Source organism: Bison bison, unplaced genomic scaffold (assembly GCF_000754665.1).
Source record: "Bison bison bison isolate TAMUID 2011002044 unplaced genomic scaffold, Bison_UMD1.0 scf7180017864104, whole genome shotgun sequence".
Lineage (NCBI taxonomy): Eukaryota > Metazoa > Chordata > Mammalia > Artiodactyla > Bovidae > Bison > Bison bison.
Window position 1 is genome coordinate 224,331 of NW_011494676.1, and position 26,920 is coordinate 251,250.

General features: G+C 39.6%; 2 protein-coding genes and 1 pseudogene across 3 annotated transcripts in view; 2 read left to right on the forward strand and 1 right to left on the reverse strand.

Annotated features, from left to right (window-relative positions):
- ARNT (aryl hydrocarbon receptor nuclear translocator) overlaps positions 1 to 2,419 on the forward strand; it is a 66,895-nt gene extending 64,476 nt beyond the window's left edge. For both annotated transcript variants that reach the window (XM_010838688.1, XM_010838689.1), the window contains exon 22: positions 363 to 2,419. In XM_010838688.1, the coding sequence (XP_010836990.1) occupies positions 363 to 452 (90 nt within the window). In that variant the 3' untranslated portion in view covers positions 453 to 2,419. The remainder of the gene's footprint in view (positions 1 to 362) is intronic.
- Positions 2,420 to 2,616: 197 nt separating this feature from the next.
- On the forward strand, positions 2,617 to 17,326 carry CTSK (cathepsin K). The gene is made up of 8 exons (XM_010838690.1): positions 2,617 to 3,862; positions 5,602 to 5,722; positions 6,192 to 6,314; positions 6,400 to 6,555; positions 8,274 to 8,492; positions 13,251 to 13,416; positions 13,689 to 13,794; positions 15,905 to 17,326. The coding sequence occupies exons 1-8, from the start codon at positions 3,849 to 3,851 to the stop codon at positions 16,002 to 16,004; spliced, it is 1,005 nt and encodes a 334-aa protein (XP_010836992.1). The 5' UTR covers positions 2,617 to 3,848; the 3' UTR covers positions 16,005 to 17,326.
- Positions 17,327 to 25,619: 8,293 nt separating this feature from the next.
- On the reverse strand, positions 25,620 to 26,433 carry LOC104987658 (annotated as a pseudogene).
- Between the last annotated feature and the right edge of the window lie 487 nt (positions 26,434 to 26,920).

A 26,920-nucleotide genomic window follows, 5' to 3' on the forward strand; every position in this document is an offset into this window, starting at 1 on the left:
TAAAACACAGATGGGAAGAAGGCAAAACAAGGTTTTGGTGGAAAACAAATAGGATAAGAGATACGCCATAAATATCCAGAGGGGATTTTATGAACTATGACGAGATTTTTCTCAAATTGAGAATAGTGAGGACTAGAAAAGGGGGAGAATGTAGAACTATAGGGGGAAGGCAGAGAGAGAAGTAGGAAAATAGGTTGTCATCTGAAGAAGTTAGAGTCGCTGGGAGTAAAGAAGGCTAAGAGAACTCAGCACAGCAGAAACTCTGGGGCTAGGGATGATAGTTCAGGGGGATGTTGGGAAGGAGCTCAGTAAATGGAAGGATCAAGATGTGTGACCCAAGCTTATTCTTTTTCTCTTATTAGGAGATGCTGTCCATGCTGGGAGACCAGAGCAACAGTTACAACAATGAAGAATTTCCTGACCTAACTATGTTTCCCTCCTTTTCAGAATAGAACTATTGGGGTGAGGATAAAGGGTGGGGGAGAAAAAAAAATCACCATTTGTTTTTAAAAAAGCAAATCTTTCTGTAAACAGAATAAAAGTTCCTCTCCCTTCCCTTCCCTCACCCCTGATGTATACCCCCTTTCCCTTCTGACCTTTCCCTTGTCTTCCTGCATCTCTGAGATAACATTTATAGAAGAAATGGAGTGACTCCTCAACGCTTTGGGGACCCTTTGAAAAATTGAGGCTGGGTTAGGTTAAGAATGTCTTTCCTTATGTCTCCTGACCAGAAATTTATGCAGAAACGATTTGTGCTGGGTCAAGGAGCAGGTTAGAAAACATTCACTATTTCCTTTGGATACTATGGCTTATTTTGGGGAAGAAATTCTGAATAAGGTGAGAGAGAGGAGAAATGTCCTCAATGTTTGAGGATCATGAAACATGGCAGGTGTACATGGGGTTTTCGGAAGTGAGTACAGGCGCTTTCTGCTGCCTGTGAGCAGTTCCTCTGGAATGAAATATGAGTAAGGAAATGAGAAAGAGAGTGTGTGTGTGTGTGTGTGTGTGCGCGCGCGCGCGTGTGTGCCTGCATGTGTGTGTGTGCGTGTGAGTGTGCACATTTGTTCTGTGTTTGTTTCTTTCTCCCTATTAGGGATTTATGCAAAATTTGTCCCAGATTTTATCTTTGTCTTTTTCTGTGTTTTCAAAGAGTCCTAAAGAGTTGAATCTTCCAATTAGTTTCCACTTAGTAATGCAGCCAAAGAGTATTTAAGTAAATGTCTTTGCTGCGCTTATTATATCTGTGCCCAGCCACTATGCAACTGTAAGCAAGTATATGAAGTCTTCTATTGATATGTTTGGTCTCTCATTGAACATATATAGTGATAAAGCTGGGTCATTCCTGCTTTTGGTGCTGTCACCTTGTATGGAACATCTGCATTACAGAAATAGGCTGGCAAGGTAAACACGTTCAGAACCCCCTACTTGTCCATAAGGATGATGCTGCATTTTTCTGTCAGAATCACATATGATGTGTGTTCTCTAGAGGTTATGTCTGCATGGAAACTCAACTTCTTGGATTAGCAGTCCCAGTGAAAATTCTCACTGCTGGAATTTAAACCAAATACCAAGCCTTCTTGCAGAGTAACCTCTTTCATCCCATACTCAAAGTATCCAGTCTGCAAGAACTGAAATTTAGGTCTCTTCTGGACCTGTAGTTCTTTCTTCTTTGCTCCCTCTCCAATCTTGAGACTGGAGTTTGCTTTATAGTACAAGTGTAATAAATCCATGTGATAGATGGGACCTGGACTCCCATCCTGACAGGGTCACTTAATAATTAACTATAGCCATATAAATGCGGATACAGGTTACTACTCTCACTCTTTACCTTCCTCAGGTAACAGTCATGTGTATCAGCCTTTTTGTTGTTGTTGTTCACTTGTTTGGCTCAGGCCAGTATCTTAAGTGCAAGACTGAATTGACAAGGAGAAGACATAGTAAATATAGCCATAGGGGACTGAGGAGCACAGTGGCCTTGGAGAGGGCTGAGAGAGTGTCGTTAGGTTTCCCTCCCTTGTGTCTCCAGTATGGTGCCAGGTAGTGAAGTGGAAAAGGAGACAGTTTATTTTTTTATTCTATGTGCACACATACAATATACATATATATTTATATCACACTTTAAGAAACCAAAAAGTTGAGTTTCCAATGAAATCCTTGTTTTTTTAATAATCAACTGTTTTTAAATGTGATCAGGACTATAATATTGTACAGTTATTATTGGGCTTTGGGAGAAGGGGGGGTGGAGAAGATGCTCTGGGGGTTTTGTTTCTGCTTTTCCTTCAGGGTTTTATTTTTGATTTTTTTTTTTTTTTCTTGTTGGCCATTTCTGTACTGCTGGCATCTGTGCTGAGCCTTACAGTGGCAAAAATAAGGACATGTAGCAAAGATTTTAAAACAAAATATTTTTTCCTTTTGTAAACTTCCTTGTGTTGTGTGATCTTAATTGCGGCCTTATTATTCCATCCCAGCTCAAAAACAACAAACACCTACAACCAGTTGAATCCATAACTTGTGCTTCAAATACACAAACATGAAGCACAGTGTGTCTGTAATTTCAGGAGTCAGAAATCATAGGGCTCTGATCAGTCAGCATTCCTGAGTTGTCCTCCTGATCCTGACTCACTTGGAGTAAAATCATGAGGGACGTCTGACCATGGGACGGAGGGTAGGGGATTGCCCAAGTCCTTGGGAGAGGGGGATAAATTGGGACTTGAGACCAATAGGGCACTTCTGGATTTAAAGGAATCAGGGATAGGGAAATTTAAACTATTTAGGTCTAGACATCGTTTCCTTCTAGGATAATGTGTTTCATTAAGAAATTAAACCCATGAGCATAAACCTGTGTTCTTGAGGCTCTATGTATGTAACCCAGCTAGAAACAAGCTGGATACCATGTATTATTATTTTTGTTCCAAGGACCCTCTTTTCCTCTTCCCTCCACATATGTTTATGGAAGAAAATGTTTGGGGATGTGGTTTAGGGACTGAACTAGATTCTCATGATCTGTCACATGCCTGGATATTGAGGGAAGCATTTGGAGAAGCTCATATGACTGGCCCTGGATTGGGGATTTTAATAATTGAGACAGATAATGTTCATCAGGCTTTGGCAGTGAAAAAGTCACAAGTGAATTTGTCAGTGCTTATGGCATTGATTCAAGCGCTGTCATAACCAGGAGTACTGTTTCTGGTTACTTTAGAACTGGTTTCATATGGATTTTGGGGGCCTATCCTTCCTCAGCAAAATCATGTTAGTCTGGAAAAGCTATTACCCTGCCTGAAAGCAATGACAGCTTTTAGGCAACAGGTCTATAAAATACAAATGATTTTGGAGCCTGTGACTTCCCTAAGATACTTTTTTCTAGTTTTTTGTCTTCATTTCCTCACCCGTGATGTGAGGGTCAGACACAAATTTTAAAGCAAGTTTCAGAGTTGGAGAAATGAATAATAACAGGAAGAGGGCCAGAAAAGAGATAATCCCTTAGTGTAACACATAATATATGCTTGTCTATCCACCAAAGAGAAGGTAAGCCCCAACTTGGGTAATAATGTATTGAGGTCTTTTTTGTCTGTCTCAAAGGCAGGCAGCTATGTGAAACTAAATACCTAACTCTCCGCCCTGCCACACATGCTCCACATGCGCACAGAGGAACGATACAAATCTGCTGCCTCCTTCCCTCCTCCCTAATCCCCCTCTCTCAGCATTTCTGTCTCCACTGCCCTCCCCATCCAAATTTTCCAGCCAGCAGCCAGAGCTGACTTCCGCAATCCTGGTGGAATAAATCCAGCACCCCTAGTCATCCGGCCACATTATCCACACTTCTCTGCTGAGACGAGCCCAGAGAACAGATGCCCATCAACAGGTAACATTTTCAGCTTCCTGGATCCTTTAACCTCTCATTCCTGTCAGTTCTCCATTTTTAGGAATATTAGGAACGTAGTGACTTGTATATCAAAATGAACTTTATAGGCTTTCTGGAGGAAAACAGTGATGTCCTCTTTGGTTATTTCCTGGCTAAGTAAAATCTTCCTGGAAATCTTTAGGACTCCTTTTATGGTTTATATGTATGTATACGTGGTGGTTAGTGAAAGCAAAGAATATAAGGCCTTTACCCATCCCTCAAAGAGTGGCCTCAGGGTTGTTTTTTTATTTTTGGTGGGGAGGCAAAGGTACTAAAAGGGTTAAGTTACTAGCAGGGAGGAGGAGAATGCAGAGGGGTGGTAGCTCAAGGTCTTCCTACTCTTGAGAATCTCAAAAGCCCTAACACTCCAGATATTAAATGTCCTGCTGGACATTTTTCCATTGTGCAAAGATTACACAAAAAATTGACAAGTTTAAAAATCATACAAGCTGTACGACTTGCCGCCGACTAAACTTTTTCTTAAAATGGAGGACATGTGATTAGTAGACACTACAAGACGTGAACGAAGCTAAACTTCTGAAAAGCTGTGCGACTACTGATCACACAACATTGCTTTTCTGTCTTATGTTCTTCTAACAAACTTTGGTTCTGAGGCTTTTTTGTCCTGTGAGGCAGTCCCAGAGGTATTTGTGGGGTTTTTGGTCAGAAAAAGAAAAGCTTTCCTCCCACAGCAGCTGGTTGAGATTAGGACAGTTTCCTGCCTAAGAAAGGAGCAGGAAGAGAAGGGAGGAAGTGCATAAGAACACTGAGGGGATATCTCAGAGAGAATAGGAGATGCTGTCAACTTTTCCCTTGTTCCCTGCTGGCAAGATTAGGAGCAGAATCAAAATTTAGGCAAGGAACAGAAGAATACCTTGAAGAAATGATCAGGAAGGAAAGACTTAGCTCTCCTTTGTGTATTCTCCAATTCCATTTATCTTAACCCTATACCTGTCCATCTCCTCCAAGTCTGCTGGGGACAGTGGAGCAGAAAGGTGTTGCTCCCATCCTGATTGTCCATTTTCTTTCCCATTTCTGGTTATCTGTCCAAGTTGTGTGTGTGTGTGTGTGTGTGTGTGTGATCTCCCAGAATACTTGGGACCAGATGTATCAGCAGCATATCCAAACCCAGACCCCCCTTCCCCTACCTATCATTTTATCATATGGAAATCACCCTCAGTCTTTGTCTGCCTTCCTCATAAAGCCTAGTTTTCCTCTGCCTCATGGTCCAGAGGAAGGGGCTCCTAACTTTGGGTTCAGGAACTCCCCAGAATTATTGTGTGTGTATTCATTTTTCTGGCAAGAGGAATTAATAGTGGGTTGCAATTTTTTATTAGCTTGTCATGTGAGTCTATGCTTCCCAAAGATTAAGAACCATCTGTCTGAGCATATGGTTCCAGCTGTTTCCTCATCCCAAGTCAGGTTAGGAACCTCTGGACAAACAGAAGAGTCTCCCCCAATTATGGCTTCCCAGGTGGTGGTAGTGGTAAAGAGCCTGCTTGCTAATGCAAGAGGCATAAGAGACTTGAGTTCCATCCCTGAGTTAGGAAGATCCCATGGAGGAGGAAATGTCAACCCACTCCAGTGTTCTTGCCTAGAGAATCCATAGACAGAGTCTGGTGGGCTATAGTCCATAGGGTCGGCAAGAGTTGGACACGACTGGAACTACCACGCATGCCCCTAATTATCCTATTCTCCAGGATGTGGGGTCTCACGGTTCTACTGCTGCCTGTGGTGAGCTTTGCTCTATACCCTGAGGAGATACTGGACACCCAGTGGGAGCTATGGAAGAAGACCTACAGAAAGCAGTATAACAGCAAGGTGCCTGGGAACCTGGAGGAGAATCTGGGAGGGCTGGAACCCAAGACATCCAACCCTAGCTTCCAAATTCCCTTCTTCAAATTCAGTATTATAATAACAACCAACCAAACCTGTCCCTGTTCGCTGTTAACATATACTCTCTATTCCTACTCCTCAAGTCATCCTCAATCAAGTCCTATCTTTTCTTTATAACTGTCTTATAGGTCTCTTTTGGGAAGCCTTCTCAAATAATGCTATTAATCCATAAGCAATTTTCCCCTATAAATAAGAGCTTTGAGTTTTTTTTATTTGTAGTTGTTTATATATTGATCTTTGCATGCTCTTAACAATGCCATGGTCAGTTCCCCAACTAGATGGTAAATCCTCTATGATTATAAATTTTATCTCTTCTGAAAACTTCCACAGTACTATGTAAGTAACTTTATACACAGGACACAGTCTATGCCAATATTAATGATGCTCTGTTTAGGGGGATGAGATCTCTCGGCGTTTAATTTGGGAAAAAAACCTGAAGCATATTTCCATCCATAATCTTGAGGCCTCACTTGGTGTCCATACATATGAACTGGCCATGAACCACTTGGGGGACATGGTGAGTTGAACCTCAGTTCCTGGTCTATCTGCCTGTTTTGTCTTGGTTCCCTGCTTATGCCTGGTCTCTTTCTTCTTTGTCCCAGACCAGTGAAGAAGTGGTTCAGAAGATGACTGGACTCAAAGTACCCGCTTCTCGTTCCCGCAGTAATGACACCCTCTATATCCCAGACTGGGAAGGCAGAGCCCCAGACTCTATTGATTATCGGAAGAAGGGATACGTTACTCCTGTCAAAAACCAGGTATCCTCCTTTCTGTTGGGTGTGGGTATGTAAGCTAGCATGATCTCTCCCTTTTTCTGCTTCTTTGTTCCTAAGGTATGAGGGCACCAGAAAGAGAGGGGAAAGAATTAAGTTACACCTCCCACTGCCAAGAGAATAAAGCCTGTTCTGTTGTTTAACTCATCATCTGTTTTTGTAGATTTAGGTTGTTTTTTTTTCTTTTTTCTTTTCTACAATAGTATTGCTATAAGCACCTGTGTGCATATATACAAATATTTATGCAAAATAAATCTTAAAATTGGAATCAGTAGGTCACAGAATCCTTTCCACAAAAGTTTTTACAATCTTACATTCTTACCAGCCTGAGAATGTAAGTTTTCCCACAATCTTAACAATGCTGATTATATCTGCCAGATGAACACTTGATCTAACATTCATTCAACAACTACAGTTTTTGCAGAACCTACCAGGTATAGTGCTAGACAGTAGAGAGGACTAAGACATAACTTGTGTTCTCAGGAAATCCCCAATCTTAAAAAATAGAACTAGCAGGAAAGAAAAAAATGTATCATCTAGCTGAACACACACCAATAATAATAGCTAGCACTGTTGGGGAGATTATTATTATTGCACATGATAATTCATCCTTTATATGAATTAACTTTTTTAATTCTCATAATCTCATATTATTATTATTCACAATTTATACATAAAGACAGTGTGGTACAGAGAAGTTTAGTAATTTACCCAAGGTCACTGATCTATTGTGTTACAAAGCCAGTACAGATGGTCCCTGACTTTTTTTTTAGCAAGATAATAAATCCTTAATTATTCTTCTACATTGTTTTTACAGCAAGTATCTTATGCAGATATACACAATTAGTATCATTGTTTCCAACACAATGGTTATATTTTTATGTCTTCCACATTTCTATTCCCTATGCCCCCAAGACCTACCTTTAAAGAGTATTTCTTTTATCTGCAGTATTTCTTCATTTGTAAAAGTATTAAAGAACATGGAAAACTTTTCCTATCCTAGAGTAGTTCTCTGACTTTCTAATGGTTCACCTTATGATATTTTTGACTTCATGATGGTGTAAAAGTAATAGGCATTCCGTAGAAACTGTACTTCAAATTTTAAATTTTGATCTTTTCCCAGGCTAGCAATATGTAGTATGATACCTTCTCTTGATGTTAGGCTGTGGTAGCAGGCCATAGCTCCCAGCCAGGCACATGGTCCTGAGGGTGAACACAACTACAGCCATTCTGTTTTTCACTTTCAGTACAATTATAATTCAATAAATTCCATAAGATATTCAATATAATTATAATTCAGTAAATTACAGGAGATATTCAACACTAACAGGCTTTGTGTGAGATTATTTTGCCTGACTGTAGGCTAACGTAAGTGTTCTGAGTACATGTAAGTCAGGCTGGGCTAAGTGGTGACATTCAGTAAGTTAGGGGTATTGCATTTTCACCTTACTGTTTTTCAATTCATGATGGATTCATTGATTTATTGAAGTGCTGTACTCTGCTTTACTACAACAGTTATTAATAGCAACAATAGCAATAGAACACTGCAACAAAGGTTAAGTGAAGGGAAATAGGAATACTTCATAGCAAAGGGGATGGGTGCTGGAATTTATAAAATGTATGAAATTTTATCGGGCAGGTAGAAGAGAGAAACAGAAAGTGTGAACAGCAATTACTAATGATTTCTCTGTTATGCCTCTCAGGGTCAGTGTGGTTCCTGTTGGGCTTTTAGCTCTGTGGGTGCCCTGGAGGGCCAACTCAAGAAGAAAACCGGCAAACTCTTAAATCTGAGTCCTCAGAACCTGGTGGACTGTGTGTCTGAGAATGATGGCTGTGGAGGGGGCTATATGACCAATGCCTTCCAGTATGTGCAGAAGAACCGAGGCATTGACTCTGAAGATGCCTACCCATATGTTGGACAGGTGAGACTGTCCCACATAGCCATATAGTTCTGTAATGGCTTCTCCTTCTCCAGCATGACACTTTGTTCTGGAAACAGTTCCAGAAATCTTGTTTTCTGTTACCCTATCCAGCTTTCTTGATGAAATGATTTCCCACAAAAGGTGAAGAAGATTCCCATAGTTTGGGAGAATTTGTGTGTGTGTTTTAAAATTAATTAATTTGTTGCTTGACGTGGTCTTTCTCTAGTTGTGGTGAGCGAGGCCTACTCTCTAGTTGGTGGCTTCTCATTGTGGTTGCTTCTCATTGCAAAACTTAGGCTCTAAGACATGTGGGCTCAGTAGTTGTGGAGCACAGGTTTTAGTTGCCCCACAGCATGTGGGATTTTCCCAAATCAGGAATCGAACATGTGTCTCCTGCATTGGTAAGTAGATTCTTACCCAGTGGACCACCAGGGAAGTCCAGTCTGGGAAAATTTGGGGAGCTTAGGCTACCATGGCTCCTAGCTGTCTCTCTGCCCTGGAGAAAGACAGGCTATCCCATAGATCTCTGAGTAGGTCTCTATAACTCTCTATTCAACTCTTCCACTCCCATCAGAAATCTCTAAGCCCACCATACTAATTTCATGAATCATGTGGCTTTATTTTGTATGATCTCAATGTGGATTTGGGGAACATTTAAGCAAATTATGTAAGTTAACATGTTAGCATGTTTAAAATGAGAGAAAAAAGCAAGTTGCTTCATATTGCAATTTTAGAGATGAACTCACTTCCTCCCATAAGGTCCTTTAGTAATAGGAAGATCTTTCTTATCTAAAAGGAAGAAGATCTGAGGACATTTTTATATACATGGAGTTGATAGGTAATATGGGGCCTTTGCAGCAGGAGCCTTTAAAGTAGGGATTGCAAGTCTGAGTAATACAAATGATGGCTACCGTGTGCTAAGCCGGGTACTTAGTGCATGTTCTCATTTAATCCTTATAAAAGCCCTGTCAGTCAGTCAGTCAGTTCAGTCGCTCAGTCATGTCCGACTCTTTGCGACCCCATAAATCACAGCACGCCAGGCCTCCCTGTCCATCACCAACTCCCGGAGTTCACTCAGACTCACGTCCATCGAGTCAGTGATGCCATCCAGCCATCTCATCCTCTGTCGTCCCCTTCTCCTCCTGCCCCCAATCCCTCCCAGCATCAGAGTCTTTTCCAATGAGTCAACTCTTCGCATGAGGTGGCCAAAGTACTGGAGTTTCAGCTTTAGCATCATTCCTTCCAAAGAAATCCCAGGGCTGATCTCCTTCAGAACGGACTGGTTGGATCTCCTTGCAGTCCAAGGGACTCTCAAGAGTCTTTTCCAACACCACAGTTCAAAAGCATCAATAGGTGAGGACATAGAAGGACATAGACACTTAAGGAGATAAAATGGCATATTCAAATTCACGCCTCTAGTTATGTAACAAAGCCAAGATCTACCCATCAGATCTGTTTATCTGCTGCAAATATCCCCAGTCTTGTCTTCTATTCACACATTCAAGAATTTCTTTACTAGAATATAATATCTGGAACAGAATTATCTGAGCCTTTGGATCTGTGCATCTTCAACCATACTAGATGATGTCAAATTTTTTACCAAGGTATTTGAAAAATTTATATTCCCATCTGCATAGTATAAGAAATCCTGTTGGTTCACAGCTTCGTCAATATCTGCATTTCTTTATGAATTGACTGCTTATATCTTTTGTGTGTGATTGTGTGTGTGCTCAGTCGTGTCTGTCTCTTAGCAACCCTGTAGACTGTAGCTCACCAGGCTCCTCTATCCATGGAATTTTACAGGCAAGAATACTGGAGCAGGTTGCCATTTCCTACTCCAGGGGATCTTCCCAACCCAGAGATTGAACCCGTGTCTCTTGGGTTTCCTGCACTGGCAGGTGGATTCTTTACCACTGTGCTACCATGGAAGCATTTATATCGTTTGCCCATTTTTAATTAGATTTTATTCTTTTTCTTACTAATATTTCAAAAATGTAAAAAGATATTTGGATACTAATACTATGTGTATTGGGCTTCCCTGGTGGCCCAGTGGTAAAGAATCTGCCTGCCAATGCAGGAGATGTGGATTCAGTCCCTGGGTCAGGAAGATCACCTGGACAAGAAAATGGCAACCCACTTCAGTATTCTTGCCTGGGAAATCCCATGGACAGAGGAGCCTGGCAGACTACAGTCCATGGGATTGCAAAAGAGTCGGACATGACTTTGCGACTAAACAACAACTATAACTATGTGTTAACTATGTGTTTTCTTTTCTTTCTGTTTATGATGTCTTTCAATCCAGAAAATTTCTTAATTTTAGAAAAATTATTTTTTTCCTTTGCAATTTGAGCCTTTAAAAAGCCAGTAACAGTGAGTTTTATTTATTTATATTTAGTCATCTGAAATGATATCTGATGCAATAAAATGCTCATTAATATAAATGACTGAACAGATTCATTTCACTGGATACTCAACAATCTACATAGTAAAGTCACTTCAACACATCCTCATGAAATTTCATGCCATTATTATTTCATTTTTTTTTTTTTTTTTCCTAGTTGTCAGGTATACACATCAGGAAAGTTGGAGGTTGTATGTGGAAAGATTTTTCTTTAATCTGTATACAGTTTTCATAGGGCTGCTAGTGTAAGGTGCAGCATACTAAAGCTGCCCTAACAGATTAGCTTTTTAATTCTGAATACATCAGGCCATTAGTGACATAACCCAAATGTGACAAAATATTGTTTTAAATTGTTAAATATTTTTTGACAACTTTTTGTTGTCACTTGATATCAAAAAAATTAAATCCTAATAGTATATACAAAAAAACAGATTCATGGTTATAACTTTTTTTTCCATGTTGCTTTATCCAGGCAGCCAATTTAAAGGTTTGTCTAACTATATTAAAAAAATAAATATTATTAGAACTAGTGTTGATCACTTATCCATTGACAGCTTACATCATTTATTCAGTACTGTATTAACCAGTTTGTTGAGGGATAGTTTAATAACTCAGAAACTCTGAATAAAAATTATATAACATTTGAATCCCTGTTTTGAAATAGAAGGAGCAATTGACTTACAATTTTTGTTCCTTTACCCCCTCAAATGATCTCTTCAGCATTTTAGAGGAATATGTAATAATTTTGGTTTTATAATCAGTCAAAATGAAGAGTTAGCCATTATAAGACATGTGTTCCATTTTTAATATTCTGAATCTTGGACAACTGTTCTCATTATTTTTATTGTATAAAACTGAAAGAACTTCTTATATGAACATGTAAATGAATGGAAAGAGGTTGTGAAAAAACAAAGCTTAGAAAAGAAGGCAGCAGGCAGATAATACAGTAATTTAGGTTCATTCCAGCCACAATACAAGTTATTTTTACTTTAAAATATCATTACATGGTATCCTTCCAAATCCATCCCCTAGATATTTTATTGTACTTGTATATCTATGCAATTTTTGGTACTAGGAGGCACCAAGGGTTTGGATTATATGGCAAAGGAATCTAGAGAAATTATTAATACAGGACGTTACTATAATCTTAGACTACCATGTCAAATGCTACCATTATTGTTAGTGTTTAGATAATTTTTTAAAGTATTTATTTATTTATTTTTGGCTGGATCAGGTCTTGGTTGCTATGCAGAGGCTTTCTCTAGTTGTGTCAAGCAGGAGCTAATCTTTGTTTCAGCGTGCAGGCTTCTCATTCCAGTGACTTCTCTTGTTGCAGAGCACGGTCTCTAGGCATGCAGGCTTCAGTAGTTTTGACACACAGGCTTAATTGTTCCATGGCATAAGGGATCTTCCCAGAGCAGGGATCGAGCCATGTCCCCTGTATTGGCAGGTGAATTCTTAACCACTGGACCAGCAGGGAAGCCCTATGTAATGTATTCTTGTAGATGCAGCGTTAGGGTTTTTGAGGGGTAGCCTCTGGGAAAATGAACTGCCAAAAAGAATACACCACTTTGAGGTGGGTTGCCATTAGATTCCATGATTCTGGCTTGACAGTGAAACACTTCATTGTTAACTAGACCTGCAAAAGATAATGTTGGAAATTCACAGGCTAAATTACTGAGTTCTTTATTAACTTGTTTTAGTGTCCTGTTATGTGATTTTACCTCTCTCTTTCATGAGGGCACAAGGTCAGCCAGAACGCTGCCTGATACAGGTGCATGGGGCCAAGGTCTTCTGTCTAGCTGGGGCTGGACCTCCTCTCAACGCAGGAGCTGCTGCCTCCTTGCCTACTGAGGATCATACATACGGCATTGCTGGAGTTGATTTGTGGGTTTTTGTTTTTTTTTTAAATCTGATTTCAGAAATCTTTCTCTGAGGTAATAAAAATATTCTTTTTTTAAAGTTTTACAGTGTTTTCTTTCACATTTATGTTTTAAAACCACCTGGAGCGGATTTTTGTGCATGGTACAAGGTATACAATTTTCATGTTCTTTTTAAAATTTTTAATTTAATTTTAATTGGAGAATAATTGCTTCACAACATTGCATTGTTTTCTGCCATATATCAGCATGAATTACCAGCAGGTATACGTATGTCCCCTCCCTCTTGAACCTCCCTCCCACCTCCCACCCCATATTCTTTTCTTACAGTTTCTAAAATGGTGAGGAGAGAACAGACCCTTGGTGGAGACTCAAGTCTGCTGCCGTGCACTGATGTCACCCAAAACTTTAACAGACTTTCTCACCAGTTAACTGCCTTTGCTTGGTCCTAGTCCTATTTTAACCTTGTTTTTCCAGGATGAAAATTGCATGTACAATCCAACAGGCAAGGCAGCTAAGTGCAGAGGATACAGAGAGATCCCCGAAGGAAATGAAAAAGCCCTGAAGAGGGCAGTAGCCCGAGTGGGACCCATCTCTGTGGCCATTGATGCAAGCCTGACCTCCTTCCAGTTTTACAGAAAAGGTAAGGTGCTCTTCCTATAGAGCACAATCAACCTTCTCTCCTGATGTGGACTGGGCAGCTTCCCCAAGGGTACCAGGCATTTTCAGTACTTGTTTCCATAATCAGACTGAGTCCACCAGATAGAAACAGCTCCCACAGCACAGACCATCTCTTTTGTAAGTCCTCTTACAGAAGACTGGGACAGGATTCTACAGAGGGTCTCCTAGCGTGGGAGACCCCACAGGGCAACCCTTGGATTGCAGAAAGCTTCACCTTGATAATTTGTTTCCTAGGTGTGTATTACGATGAAAACTGCAATAGCGATAATCTCAACCACGCGGTTTTGGCAGTGGGATATGGGATCCAGAAGGGGAACAAGCACTGGATAATTAAAAACAGGTAATTATGGGAACCCTGTATTTGTCACCCCCTCACTCTCTTAACACTCAACCTCAACTTCCCAATATTCCTTTTTTTCCCTCAAAGAAAATTTTCTCACATGTTTCAATTCTACCTTCCCAATCTGAGGCTATTTATTCTAACATAATGGCCAGACAAGAGTACTAAAGGTATGTGTTGGACAGCTAATCTGTGTTCAAGGTACTTAGTCACGTACACAAACATGTGAGCAGATGTCTGTCTTCAGTGATCTCACAGCCCCTAAAAAAGACAGACCTAGCTAATGTGAGAACATAAAGGAGCACCAGGAGCCAGCAGGAGCTGTGGAATTATGTGTATTTTTTCTTTTTTCTCTAATGTGATTGGTTTTTTAGGGAGGTTTCCATCATGAGTCTGATGGTAAGCATTAGGGAACAATATAAACAATGTAAAAGTTTAATATCCCCTTGTGTAGCTTTTTGCTCTTAGGATAGACATATATCAGAGTTGGGCAGAGATTTTGAAGTCTGTGAAGATAAATGCGTTTCAGAAAGTAGATATGAGCACCAAAAACAAAATTAGTATTTCCTTCTCTATTATTGGGAACAAATAAAACTATAGGGCCCGTTGGCTCCCTATTTCTCTTTAGCTCCTTATGACTTTATGGATGGGGTGCAGATTTATAGGAATTATTCTTTTCCTTTCCTCATTGATCAATACCAGCCTGGCAGTAGCACTGATTAAACTTTCTGTCCTTGATGCTCTCCAAAGGAACAGGCATCCTAGACTCTGGGGAGTTCTCAAGTTCGGTATGCTGCCTGGAGGGCTGGCAGGATGGAATGTGAGGCTGGGAATAACTTTTTAAATCACAGTCTGAACTAAGGGTGAGCCTGTGCACCTTCCTAAGAGGGTATTCCTTCTCCCACAGCTTCTGTCTTGTGTTCTTCCTTTCTCCTTTCTCAGCCCAGGCACTTACCCTGTCCTTTCTTTTCGATCAAGTGGTAAGTTCTACATCCAAGAGAGCTAGGAAGAATAAAGGACATGCCCAGGCAGGATCAGGGTCATTGGGAACCCCTGGATAAGGGAACAGGGGTGGGGTAAATTGCTTAAGTAAATGTACCAGGTGATAGGTGAATTTTCTGATTGGGAAAAAAAGGACAGTAAACTTATGAAAATAATTTAGGAAGATATATGGACCAATCTCTCCCCATTCCCCTGTCTTTGTGTCTGCCTCTGTCTTTATCTGTATCTAATCTTCCAACCTTTCCACTTGTCTCCTTAGCAGTCTCATCTGTTCTTATGGCTTCATTCATCTCTCCTATGATTGTTGTTCAGGTGCTCAGTTTGTCTGACTCTTTGTGAGCCCATGGACTGCAGCACACCAGACTTCCCTGTCCTTCACTATCTCCTGGAGTTTGCACAAACTGATGTCCATTGAGTCGATGATACCATCTAACCATCTCATCCTCTGTCGCCACCTCTTCTATGGGTTCACTCCCAAACCAAAATCACCAGTTTCAGCCTCTCTTGCCTCTTTCTTATGCTCTAGACTCATGTTTTCAAGATAATTCATCATAAAACTCAAGTTGAATGACTTCACTCTCCTAATCAGAAAACTTCAGTGTCTCCTCCACTATCATGGGCCAGAGAGTCAAAATCTTTAGCTTGGCCAGAAAGATCCCCTTAACCTAATCTCCCACTATACCCTGTCAGGCACCCTGTTCTTCAGATATATGATTTTTTTTTGGAGTATACTTGATCCACGATTCTGTGATAGCTCTGGGTGTATGGCAGTTAGCTACATGATCTTAACACATATCCCATGCTTTCCTGCCTCTATTACTCATTTCACTCTCACCCGCTGGCTTCCCGTTTCCACAGATCCAAATTCTATCAGCCTTTGGGCTCAGCTCAAATGCCACCTCTTTAGTTAAGCCCTTTTTGATCCCCTTGAGCAGAAGCAATCTCTCTTGTAACACTATGCCTTCTCTCCATTTCTTGACTTTAAAGTCTTTAAAGCTAAAACTGATTTATTTATTTTGGTAAACCATCAAAACCTAGCACAATACTCAGTAAATGTTTTATTGAATAAACTGAGGGTACTAAGTATTTTCCTTGCTTGATCCTACAGCTGGGGAGAAAACTGGGGAAACAAAGGCTATATCCTCATGGCCCGGAATAAGAACAACGCTTGTGGCATTGCCAACCTGGCCAGCTTCCCCAAGATGTGACTTCCACCAGCCAACCCCGTCCTGCTCTTCCATTCCTTCCACAATGGTGCAACATGCTTATGTACCTTGAAGGAAACTGGCGTGCCTTTCTTGACACAGATGTGGTGACACAGAGATGGTCCGTTCAGTCTCCCTGTTTGTGCTTCAAGTGACACTCCTACTGCTTTCTTCTCTTCACCCAAGGTCTTTATTTTTTCAGTGTTGCCACAGTAGAATTTCCCTAATAGGCATGTACTCTTAGGCTAAGAGATGTGACCAACATCTGCCCTGACTGTGTTGTTCTGAGGCCAATGCTGTATAGAGGCTAGAGACCCTCAGAGAGGCTGGATTCTCATTCACAGGGACTAGTTAGCTTTAACCACTTGAGAGGACTAAGGTGACCTGACTTCTCAGTCTCCATGTTTACCTCTCTATCTTCCAGGTAGAAATTCCACCCCATTAATATATGTATCCACAATCTTTGGTACAAGTTTACATGATACAACAAATGTGTTTTCTTTTTCCTTCTTTGCATTTTTAAAGTAAACTGTGTTTATCGCTTATCTATAATTTAATAAATAGCTGTTTAGTAAACATTCATTTTGTGTCAGATATTGGACGAGGTGCTGGAGACAAAAAAATGAACAAAACATATTCCTTATATATGATGTGTTCACAGTTTGGAGATTCTGTTGCATAAACAATTCATCCTAATTCATTTGTTTGTTTATTCCTTTGTTTATTATTATTCATTTATTTGTTTATTCCTTCCACTAACATTTTTTAGTGGTTACTTGGTATTAAGAATTGTATCAAGTTTTAGGGATTAAATGGATATAAAAAGATTTCAATATTTAATTCTATCTGTATGGAGACCAGATTAAGTGACACATGAACCTAGGTCTTGAAAAATATCTTTCTGTGGTTTGAGAACCTAAACTTTTGCTTTTACCAAAAGAGGAAATTGAAACTCTTTATAATAATTCCTAAGCAGTATCAATTTTAAAAGAGCTTAGCTGACTAATAGTAAATCAGCACAATGAGCTTTTGCCATTTTTCACAAAATGTTTTTTGAGCATCTGTTATTACTACTAGAAAGAGTTCACATTTATTGAACACTGACCATGTGTCAGGCACTACTTTATTTCATGCTGTGCAAAAACCATTTATTTTTTGTGTCAATATTAATTACCATGTCATTTGCAATGTATTCAAAGCTACCAGGATAAAACAAATTAGTAAGATGTGGCCCTGACTTCTGTGAAAGTTAAAGACTAGTGACAGACATAAAAACAACTAATAATATCAACCATAATTAAATGAATATGAACTATGGAAGCTCAGGATTGAGTCATTCATTCTTAAAATATTTTAGATGCAGTTTCATTGAAAACAAAGCTTTGAAATATCTGAATGTGCAGAGAAGACTGGGGATTGAGGGGGATGAGGGAATGGAGAGATTGGGTGTGATGTGAAGAGTTGGATGAGGTGAGGCTGACGGTTCTGGGTGAACAAAGCACCAGGAGAAAAGTATGTATGTGAAAGATAAGAGCTGCAGTGGCTGCAAGTATGGGGTGCAAACACATATACACGGTAGAGCCGAGGAGAGAAAGTAGTTTGGAGGTGAGTCCAAGAAGGCCTTGAAAGCATTTGGTGTCCCAAGAAGTTCATACTTTATTCTAGAAACATTCAGGCATTTAATTGGCATCAAATATTTTTGAGTAGGAGAAGGACTGGAGAAGGAAATGGCAACCCACTCCAGTGTTCTTGCCTGGAGAATCCCAGGGACGGTGGAGCCTGATGGGCTGCCGTCTATGAAGTGACTTAGCGGCAGCAGCAGCAGCAACAGGAGAAGGACACAATCAGATTTTTTTTTTAATGTTAGCAGTGGTCCTCTGGCAGTGCTGTAAAGAACAAATAACAGATGAGGAACAAAATGGAGATGCAAGAAAATGGAAAGTCAACATTTAGGAGACTCTGCACATACTCTAGGGCTTCCCAGGTGGCACAGTAGTAAAGAATCCACCTGCCAGTGCAGGAGACATAAGAGATGCTGGTTTGATCCCTGGGTCAGGAAGATTCCCTGGAGTGGGAAATAGCAACCCACTCCAGTATTCTCGCCTGGAAAATTCCATGGTCAGAGGGACCTGATGGCTACAGTCCTTGGGGTAGCAAAGAGTCGGAGATGACTGAGCACACACACACATACTCTGCTGCTAAGTTGCTTCAGTCGTGTCTAACTCTGTGCGACCCCAGAGACGGCAGCCCACCAAGGCTCCCCCGTCCCTGGGATTCTCCAGGCAAGAACACTGGAGTGGGTTGCCATTTCCTTCTCCAATGCATGAAAGTGAAAGTGAAGTTGCTCAGTTGTGTCCGACTCCTCTCGACCCCATGAACTGCAGCCTACCAGGCTCCTCCGTCCATGGGATTTTCCAGACAAGAGTACTGGAGTGGGGTGCCATTGCCTTCTCTGCATACATACTCTATTTCTTCTCAAAAAAGAATATTTAATGGAAGCATAACTCCTACTCCTGAACTTTTCTGAAGCACAGGTATTAATTTAGCAGATTGGGAATGTAAAACGGCATTCAGACCCCAAGAATAGTATATTGAAATGTGTAGGCATGAGTGAGCACATGCAGTAATCTGCAGGTAGTCTCTGTGATGTTTGTAAAGACAAGCTTGAGAGAGGTCTGACTCCTCACTATGCAAATCTACACACTTCTAGTATTTTGATTTTTTTTTTCTTTCTGCCTGAAGAACATCCCTTAAAATTTCCTTTTGTATGGCTATGTGAGCAAAGATTTATTTTATTCCTATATGTATTTGGGTTTATTTCTAGATTTTCTATTCTGATACCTTAATATGTATATCTGTACTTAACTGGTTTCATACATTTAATAATGTTTTAATATCTAGTCACATTAGTCTTCCCCTTATTACTCTCCTTTTCTAGATTTTTTTTCCTGAAAAGTCTTGTTTCCTATTTTTTCCATGTGATCTTTAGAATTAGCTTGCCATGTTGTCTAAAATTCTGGTATTTTTATTTGGATGACATTAAATTTATATCTTTAATTAGGGAAAACTGACTTCTTTATAGTATTGAATCTTCCTATCTAAGAGTAAGAGGTGCCTTTATATTTTGTCAAATGTTCTTTTGTGCCCTTCTTACAGATATTACCCATTTCTTGCTAACCTCTTTTCTAGTGAGTTTACCTTTTATTATTATTTTGCACTTTAAATGTGGTCTTTTCCAATATAATTTCTGATTGGATGTATATTTGAAAGCTGTTGATTTCTCTTATATTAGTTTTTGTACTCAGCTACCTTACTTTAAGTAGACTTGTGGAGCCACCATTTCACATTCCTACCTGAGTGCTGAGTGTTCACTTCTTCACTTCCTCATCCTCTCTGTATTGTCTGATGCCAGCTGTCCTGGTGGGCGTGAGGTGGGTCTCAGTGTGGGTTTGGTCTGGGTTGCCTTGGTGACTGATGCTGTTGAGTATCTTTGCATGGGCTAAAGAGCCACTCAAATGTCTTTCTTGGTGAACTTACAAACTTTTGCCCATTTTTAATTGGGTTGTCTTTTATTTAGTCCAAAGAATTCTTTATGTATTTTGCATACAACTCCTTTATCAGATGTATGATTTTCAGATATTTTTTCCCAGTCTGCAAATTTTCTTTCCATTTTTAAATTTTTTAGGCCATGCTGTGTGGCATATGGGATTTGGGATCTTAGTTCCCCAACCAGGGGTCAAACCCGTGCCCCCTGCATTGGGAGTCTTAACCACTGGACCACCACGGAAGTCCCTTCTTTTCAATTTCTTAAGAGAGTCTTTTGAAATGCAAAGATTTTTATTGCAGATAAAATGCAGTTTAGCAGTTTTCCCGTGTATAGACTGTGCTTTTGGTGTCACGTAACCTTCAGCAAATTAGGAATAGGGGGAAACACATTCAATTTGATAAAGAACATCCACAAAATACTTACAGGTAACATTATACTTTGGAAAAGGGAATGGCAACCTACTCCGGTATTCTTGCCTGGAGAATCCCATGAACAGAGGAGCCTGGTGGGCTACAATCCCATGGGGTTGCAAAGAGTAAGACACGACTGAGCGACTAATACAACAACCACCACCTTACCTTGAATTCTTTTTTGGTTTGTACTTTTTGCGGTTGATTCTTTTGATTTTGGGGAGAGGTTTTTGAGTATGTGAGCATATCATCCACAGAAGTCAGTATTACTGTTTTCTTTTTGATTTTTACCTCTAATTTCTTTTTTGTCTGTTTATATTAGATAGTATCTCCAAAATGATGCTGAGCAATAGAATTGATAGGTCTCAACTTAGCACGTGATTATTTTTATAGATGTGTGAGAAATTCCCTTATAAAAATGTATATAATTCATGTGAGTAAACTTCAGTAAATGAACATCTATATTGTTTCCAGAGTTCTGTTACAAATCATACAGTAATTAATTATTAATATTTTGACACAAAGAAGTTTTTAAATTACTGTAAATCAAGTCTGTAATTATATTTTTTATTTCTTTCATAATAATATTAGCTAACATTTATTGAGCTTTACTATGCAGACCATAATGTGTTAAATGCTTTACCTACCCTTATTATTGCCATTTTACAGATTTCAAATAGCTTCTGCAAGGTAACCTAGCAAGTAAGTGGTTGAACCAGGATGCAGACCAGGTCTGTTTTGTTTTTCTTTCTCCTTTTACATATTTTATTATTTATTTTTATTTTTAACTTTGTTATAGAACACTTTAAACATATATATGAAAGGAGAAAGAGTGGTAGAGTGAATCCCTGTATACATCACCATTGTCAACAATTACCAACATTTTCCAATCTTGTTTCATCTATCCCTTCTCATTTTTTTCAGTGTTTTAAAGCAAATCCCAGATATCACTTCATAAATATTTCATTATACATCTCTGAGTGAGAAATTTTTTAATATAACCACCATGCCATTAGTACATCCAACAAAATTAATAGTTATTTCTTAGTATCATTTAATATTTAGCCCATTTTAAAACCTCTCCAATCATTTACTGGTGTTTTTTTACTGTTAGTTTTCTCAAATTAGTATCCAAACAGTTTTATGCATTGCATGTATTTCCTAAGTCTCCTGTATTTGTTGACAGTCACCTCCTCACCCTGCCCTCTCCCCACACACACCTACTTTTTTTTCTTGTAATTGATTCCATGGAGAAGCCAGATCATTTGTCCAATAGAATGTCTCATACTCTGCATTTGGCTGACTGCTTGCTCTTTTGGAATCCAAGATCCTAGTGCTCTTAGCTATAATATACTCTATTTCTCATTATCTTTCATAGATGTTGTGAGGAGGATATGAAAATTTACAAGAGACAGCCCATTAACTTTCAGTGGCACAGATATTATAATACTACTGGGCAGTTTTATTCTTTTATAGTACACATCCGTCTTGCTGAATTTTCAGGCTCTAATACTCTTGAAAAACCTTTAAAATACAGCTTAGTTTGTCCATGGACTTCAGGAATTTGATTCTTCACTTCTGGGCATTTATAGCCTAAAGTCTGCTTTCCTGTGACAACTTAAGGAAAAACATACAAGGTGAAAGTTGTGAGTTACATTTTATTCAGGGAGCTTACTGAGTACTATAGCCTGGGAAACAGCCTCTCAGTTGCTATAAGGGGACTGCTCCAAAGAGTTAGGGGGAGGAGCAAATATGTATATGAATTTTCTTAGCTGGGAAATACACATAGTCAAGCATACATCTTGTCAAAAAATTACTGCTAACTACAAAGAATAGGTATCTCAAGTTAATAATTTTAGTGCTTTTCTATATATCGAAAAATCAATCAATCAATCTTCCTGACCTTGTCTTAGACATGACACTACAAATATAAGTAACAACAATGAAATAAATTTGACTTCATCAAAATTTAGAACTTTTGTACATCAAAGTATCACTCAAGAGAGCCAAAAGACAACCCACAAAGTAGGAGAAAATGTCTGCAAATCACATATCTGACTAAAAATATTATATCCAGAATATATAAAGAGCTGCAACTCAACAATAGAAAACAACCCATTGCAAAAATGGGCAAAGGATTTGAATGAGCTTTTCTCCAAAGATGTACAAATGGTCAATAAACACATGAAAATATGCTCATCACCAGACTTCAGAGAGGGCTTCCCTCATAGCTCAGTTGATAGAGTCTGCCTGCAATGCAGGAGACCCTGGTTCGATTCCTGGGTTGGGAACATCCCCTGGAGAAGGGACAGGCTACCCACTCCAGTACTCTTGGGCTTCCCTTGCAACTCAGCTGGTAAAGAATCCATCTGCAATGTGGGAGACCTGGGTTTGATCCCTGGGTTAGGAAGATCCTCTGGAGAAGGGAAAGGCTACCCATTCCAGTATTCTGGCCTGGAAAATTCCATGGACTTGTATAGTCCATAGGGTTATAAAGAGTCAGACACAACTGAGCGACTTTCACTTTCAGCCTTTAGAGAAGTACACATCAAATAATGAAATACCACTTTATGCTTATTATGGTGGCTATTACAAAAAAGCAAAAAATAGCAAGTGTGGGAACAATGTAGAAAAATTGGTACATTGTTGGTGGAAACATAAAGTGCAACTGTTGTAAAAAGTAAAACATAGAATTACCATATTGTTCTACTCTAGGAATTTTACTGTGAGATATACATCAAAAAAATTGAAAACATGGACTCAGATACTTGTGTACTAATGTTCTTAGCGACATTATTCACAATAGCAAAAGGTAGAAATAAAGTATGCATCAACAGATGAATAGACAAAATGTGGTATATATATGTACACAATGGAATATTATTCAGCCTTAAAAAGAAATGAACCATTGATACATACTACAACATGAAAGAACAGTGCAAACATGATAAGTGAAATATGCCAAACACAAAAGCACAAATGATTCATTAAATGCCTTATAGGAGGCATTTAAAAATAGACTAATTCATAGAAACAGAAAATAGACTAAAAGTATAGGCAGGGGCTGGCTGCGTTCAGTCTCTCAGTCATGTCTGACTCTGTGACTTTGCCTGCCATGCTCCTCTATCCGTGGAATTTTTCAAGCAAGAATACTGGAGTGGGTTGCCGTTTCCTCCTCCAGAGATTCCCCCTGACCCAGGGATCGAGTCAGTGTCTCTTACGTCTCCTGCATTGGTAGGTGGATTCTTTACCACTGCGCCATCAGGGAGTAGGGAGCAAAATCCTAAGTTATTGTTTAAAGAGTACAAGTTTTCTGTTTGGAATGATGAACAGTTTCTAAGTAGGGGAGGTTATGAGTATGTTGGGAAAAGGAAAATACTGGAACTCTTTGTACTTTTAGCTCAATTTTGCTGTGACCCTAAAACTGCTCTAAAAAGTCTATGTTTTAAAACAATTTCTGGAAATAGATTGTGGTGATAATTACACAACATTGTTAATTTACTTAAGGCCACTTAATTGTATACTTAAAAATAGCTAAAATGGTAAATTTTATGTTATGTATTGTTTACTAGAATTTAAAAAAAGAACCAAGGAGAGAAGTTCTAGCAACTATTTAAAGCTTTATTATCTAGCCATGTGATTTTGAATCAAACATTGCTCCATGTTTATTAATAACTTTTGTTGTTATTCCTGTCTTCTCTGTTTCTCTTACAATCCATATTAGAAAATTCTGTGTCTCTGTCTTCAAAATGTGCTTTGGCCACTTCTCTACCTCAACCACAACCCCTGCCCACAGTTTGAATCCCTGTCACTTCTCGCCTGGATTCTGTGGTAGACTTACTAACCTCCCTACTTCCATGCTACACGCTCTGTACCCTGTAGTCTCTTCTCTGGGCAGCAGGTCATATCACTGCCCTGCACAAAGCCCTCCCATTAAACTATCGTGTATTTAACATGCCAGAGACTGTTCTAGGACAGTGACAAAAATCTATGACCTCATGGAGCTTATATTTTAGTGAATTTAGAATACAATGCAAATTCTTAAGTGACCTACAAGCATGATATGGTCCCAGGTTACCTCTCTGACTTCATTTTAGGCCATGGCCTTGTGGAAAACAGTTCTATAAACAAGATTAGAATTCTGTTAGAAAGGAAGTAAGGGGTGAGTAGTTGTGGTTAAAAAATATTCATGCTTATATTGAAAAAATGCTTACCAAATTTCCCTCCCCAGTGAGACAACCTATGATGTTATCTGGATCCTTTGTTCAGGTTCAAGATCAAGAGTTTTGACTGATGTATGTTGTCTTCCTCATCAAGTTTGGATATGGCCCCTTGAGGTCTGGCAACCAAAACTTGTCTATATCTAACATATCTAAAAAATGGTGGAGAAAAATAGAATAACTACAATGGAAGTCTAATTCTGGAAAGGAGAGAATGGATGAAAAATAGAACAGTTATCGTTGATCCATAGCATACATTATACCCAGCGGGGCTAGAATAAGGAAGACTCCCCCTTCCCTGGTGGTGAAGTGAGTTTCTTGGCCAGCCAATTGGCAACCACCAAATTTGTTCTCTCTAGGGATCTTCTTTATTGGCCCCTGGTTCTTCCTGCTAGATAATCTTGCTTGTTCTTATTCTTCATGGCTATACCAGAGGTGGTGGTGGTGACTGTTTAGTTGCTAAGTCATGTCTGACTCTTTTGTAACCTCGTGAACTATAGCCCACCAGGCTCCTCTTTCCATGGGATTCTCCAGGTAAGAATACTGAAGTGGGTATTTCCTTCTCCAGGGGATCTTCCTGACCCAGGGATTGAACCTGTGTCTCCTGCAATGCAGGCAGATTCTTTACCACTGAGCCCCCTGTAGGTATGGAGTTAATGCCCTTTCTTGAGACTGACTACTCAGCTTTAGCTGTGGTACAACTTGGGAGCCTAGAAAGGCAATAGACTGATAGGCCTGGGGATTCTTTGTCAAGTTTCTATAGCAATTCAGTAGCCCTTGGTTCAATTCCTCCTGCTACTTCCTGCAGCCAAATATTTTTTTCCTAGTCACTATAGCCAGAGGATGCAAAGTTCTGATAGTCTAGCCTTGGGTCCTACACCCACCCCTGGAGCTGGTGGGGGAGTTGCTTTTCTCTTAACCCAATGTGTGTGGGGGGGGTAGGGGGTGGGTCCCCGTTTTATCTTATTTAAAAAAAAAAATATTTTTTTAGTCCATGGGGTCACAAAGAGTTGGACACGACTGAGCGACTAAGCATGTGAGCTAATATGACTAGGCAGCCTATCTATTGATGGGTGGGGCTGTATTCCAGTCTATGGGGTGGCAGAGAGCCAGATATGACTTAGACAACAGCAAGACTCTTGAGAGTCCCTTGGACTGCATGGAGATCAAACCAGTCAATCCTAAAGGAAATCAACCCTGAATACTGTTGCTGAAGCTCCAATACTTTGGCCACATGATGCAAAAAGCCACGTCAGTGGAAAAGACCTCATGCTGGGAAAGATTGCAGGCAAAAGGAGAAGAGGGCGACAGTAGATGAGATGGTTAGATAGCATCACCCGCTCAATGGCCATGAATTTGAGCAAACTCTGGGAGATAGTAAAGGACAGGGAAGCCAGGCGTGCTGCAGTCCATGGGGTTCCAAAGAGTTGGACATGCTTTAGCAACTGAACAACAATACATACAATCATTTTCAAGCAGATTATATTGCACACTAACATGTTCTTTTCATCAGTGCATTGTTAAACTAAAAGTGGAGAAGTAACATATTAAGGAGAAATAATGGGAGACCTATGTTTCTGAATAGATTGAACAGCACAGAAATAAAGGAAATTAGAAGATTCACGCAGTTCAGCTCTTTTAATCAGCCAGTCAGCTTGCTGGCAACAAGGCAAGGCTTTCGTTGAGAAAGATCCTGTGGAGTAGGCTTGTGGTTGCCAGTGATCTCTGTCTTATCTGGAACTGCAATAGGAAGTTGCTTGTTCTTCATTTTTGCCATGTTGTAATCCCCAGAATTGAAGTATTTTTTCCCTTTCTGCAAACATTTTCTTAAAAAATCTGAACCTCTAGGCTTTTGTCCCAGATGAGGATCCCTTGCTATTAATTTTACTTTTTCAGCTTTCTCTGGACTCGTCACTTTATCTTCCAATTCCTTCTGCTTCTCTGTGGAGGCTGCCTCAGAGACTTCCTTGAACATATTGCTTGTTCCCCCTTGTCCTGCTCTGCCTGATTTCAAATAAAGATGATATTACCACAAGAAGGGGAAATGATGGCTTGGTGAAATAGACAAATAATGTACACTGTAAGACATGCTTTAGCTCTAATATTCTCCACTCCTGTGGAGAAGACAGATGTTGCTCACATCTATTGCTTGTGACACATTTCCATGGGTACACTCACGAAATAATGTCAGTCTCTGGTAGCTATCCATAAACTTCCCTTTCTTACCCCAGAAAGCATATTGGAATGTACATATATTCTTTCAAAGTGATGCTATTACAGAGATAACCTGAATCTAATTAATTTTAAATGTATCACTTGTAAATTTTGGTACTTCATTATTACCGACAAATTTCTGAGACTTAAGTTGGAATTGATTATAACTCATCAAGTGTGTCACAATTGTTATACATTTGTTGAGGGAAGGGTCTCGTTTTTGGTACCCCAGTACTCCTGAGTAATGTTTTGATATCTTGGTAAAATTAACCTTCTTTCTTTGAGCACACATTGCCAAGTGACCAAGGTGGGCACCCAAGACAATGGGGGATGTCTACTGGATCAAATATTTTCAGAATAATGCACCAAGCAGATAATTATATAGGAAGTATTAGGAATACTGTAGATTTTCAATATAAAATGTCTATTTTCCTCAGTGCTTCAAGAATCCTGTTTTCTTTCTTCAGAAAATGTAAACTGGATAATTTTGACATAGAGCTAATTAATTGTCTAGTCTCCCATACTGTA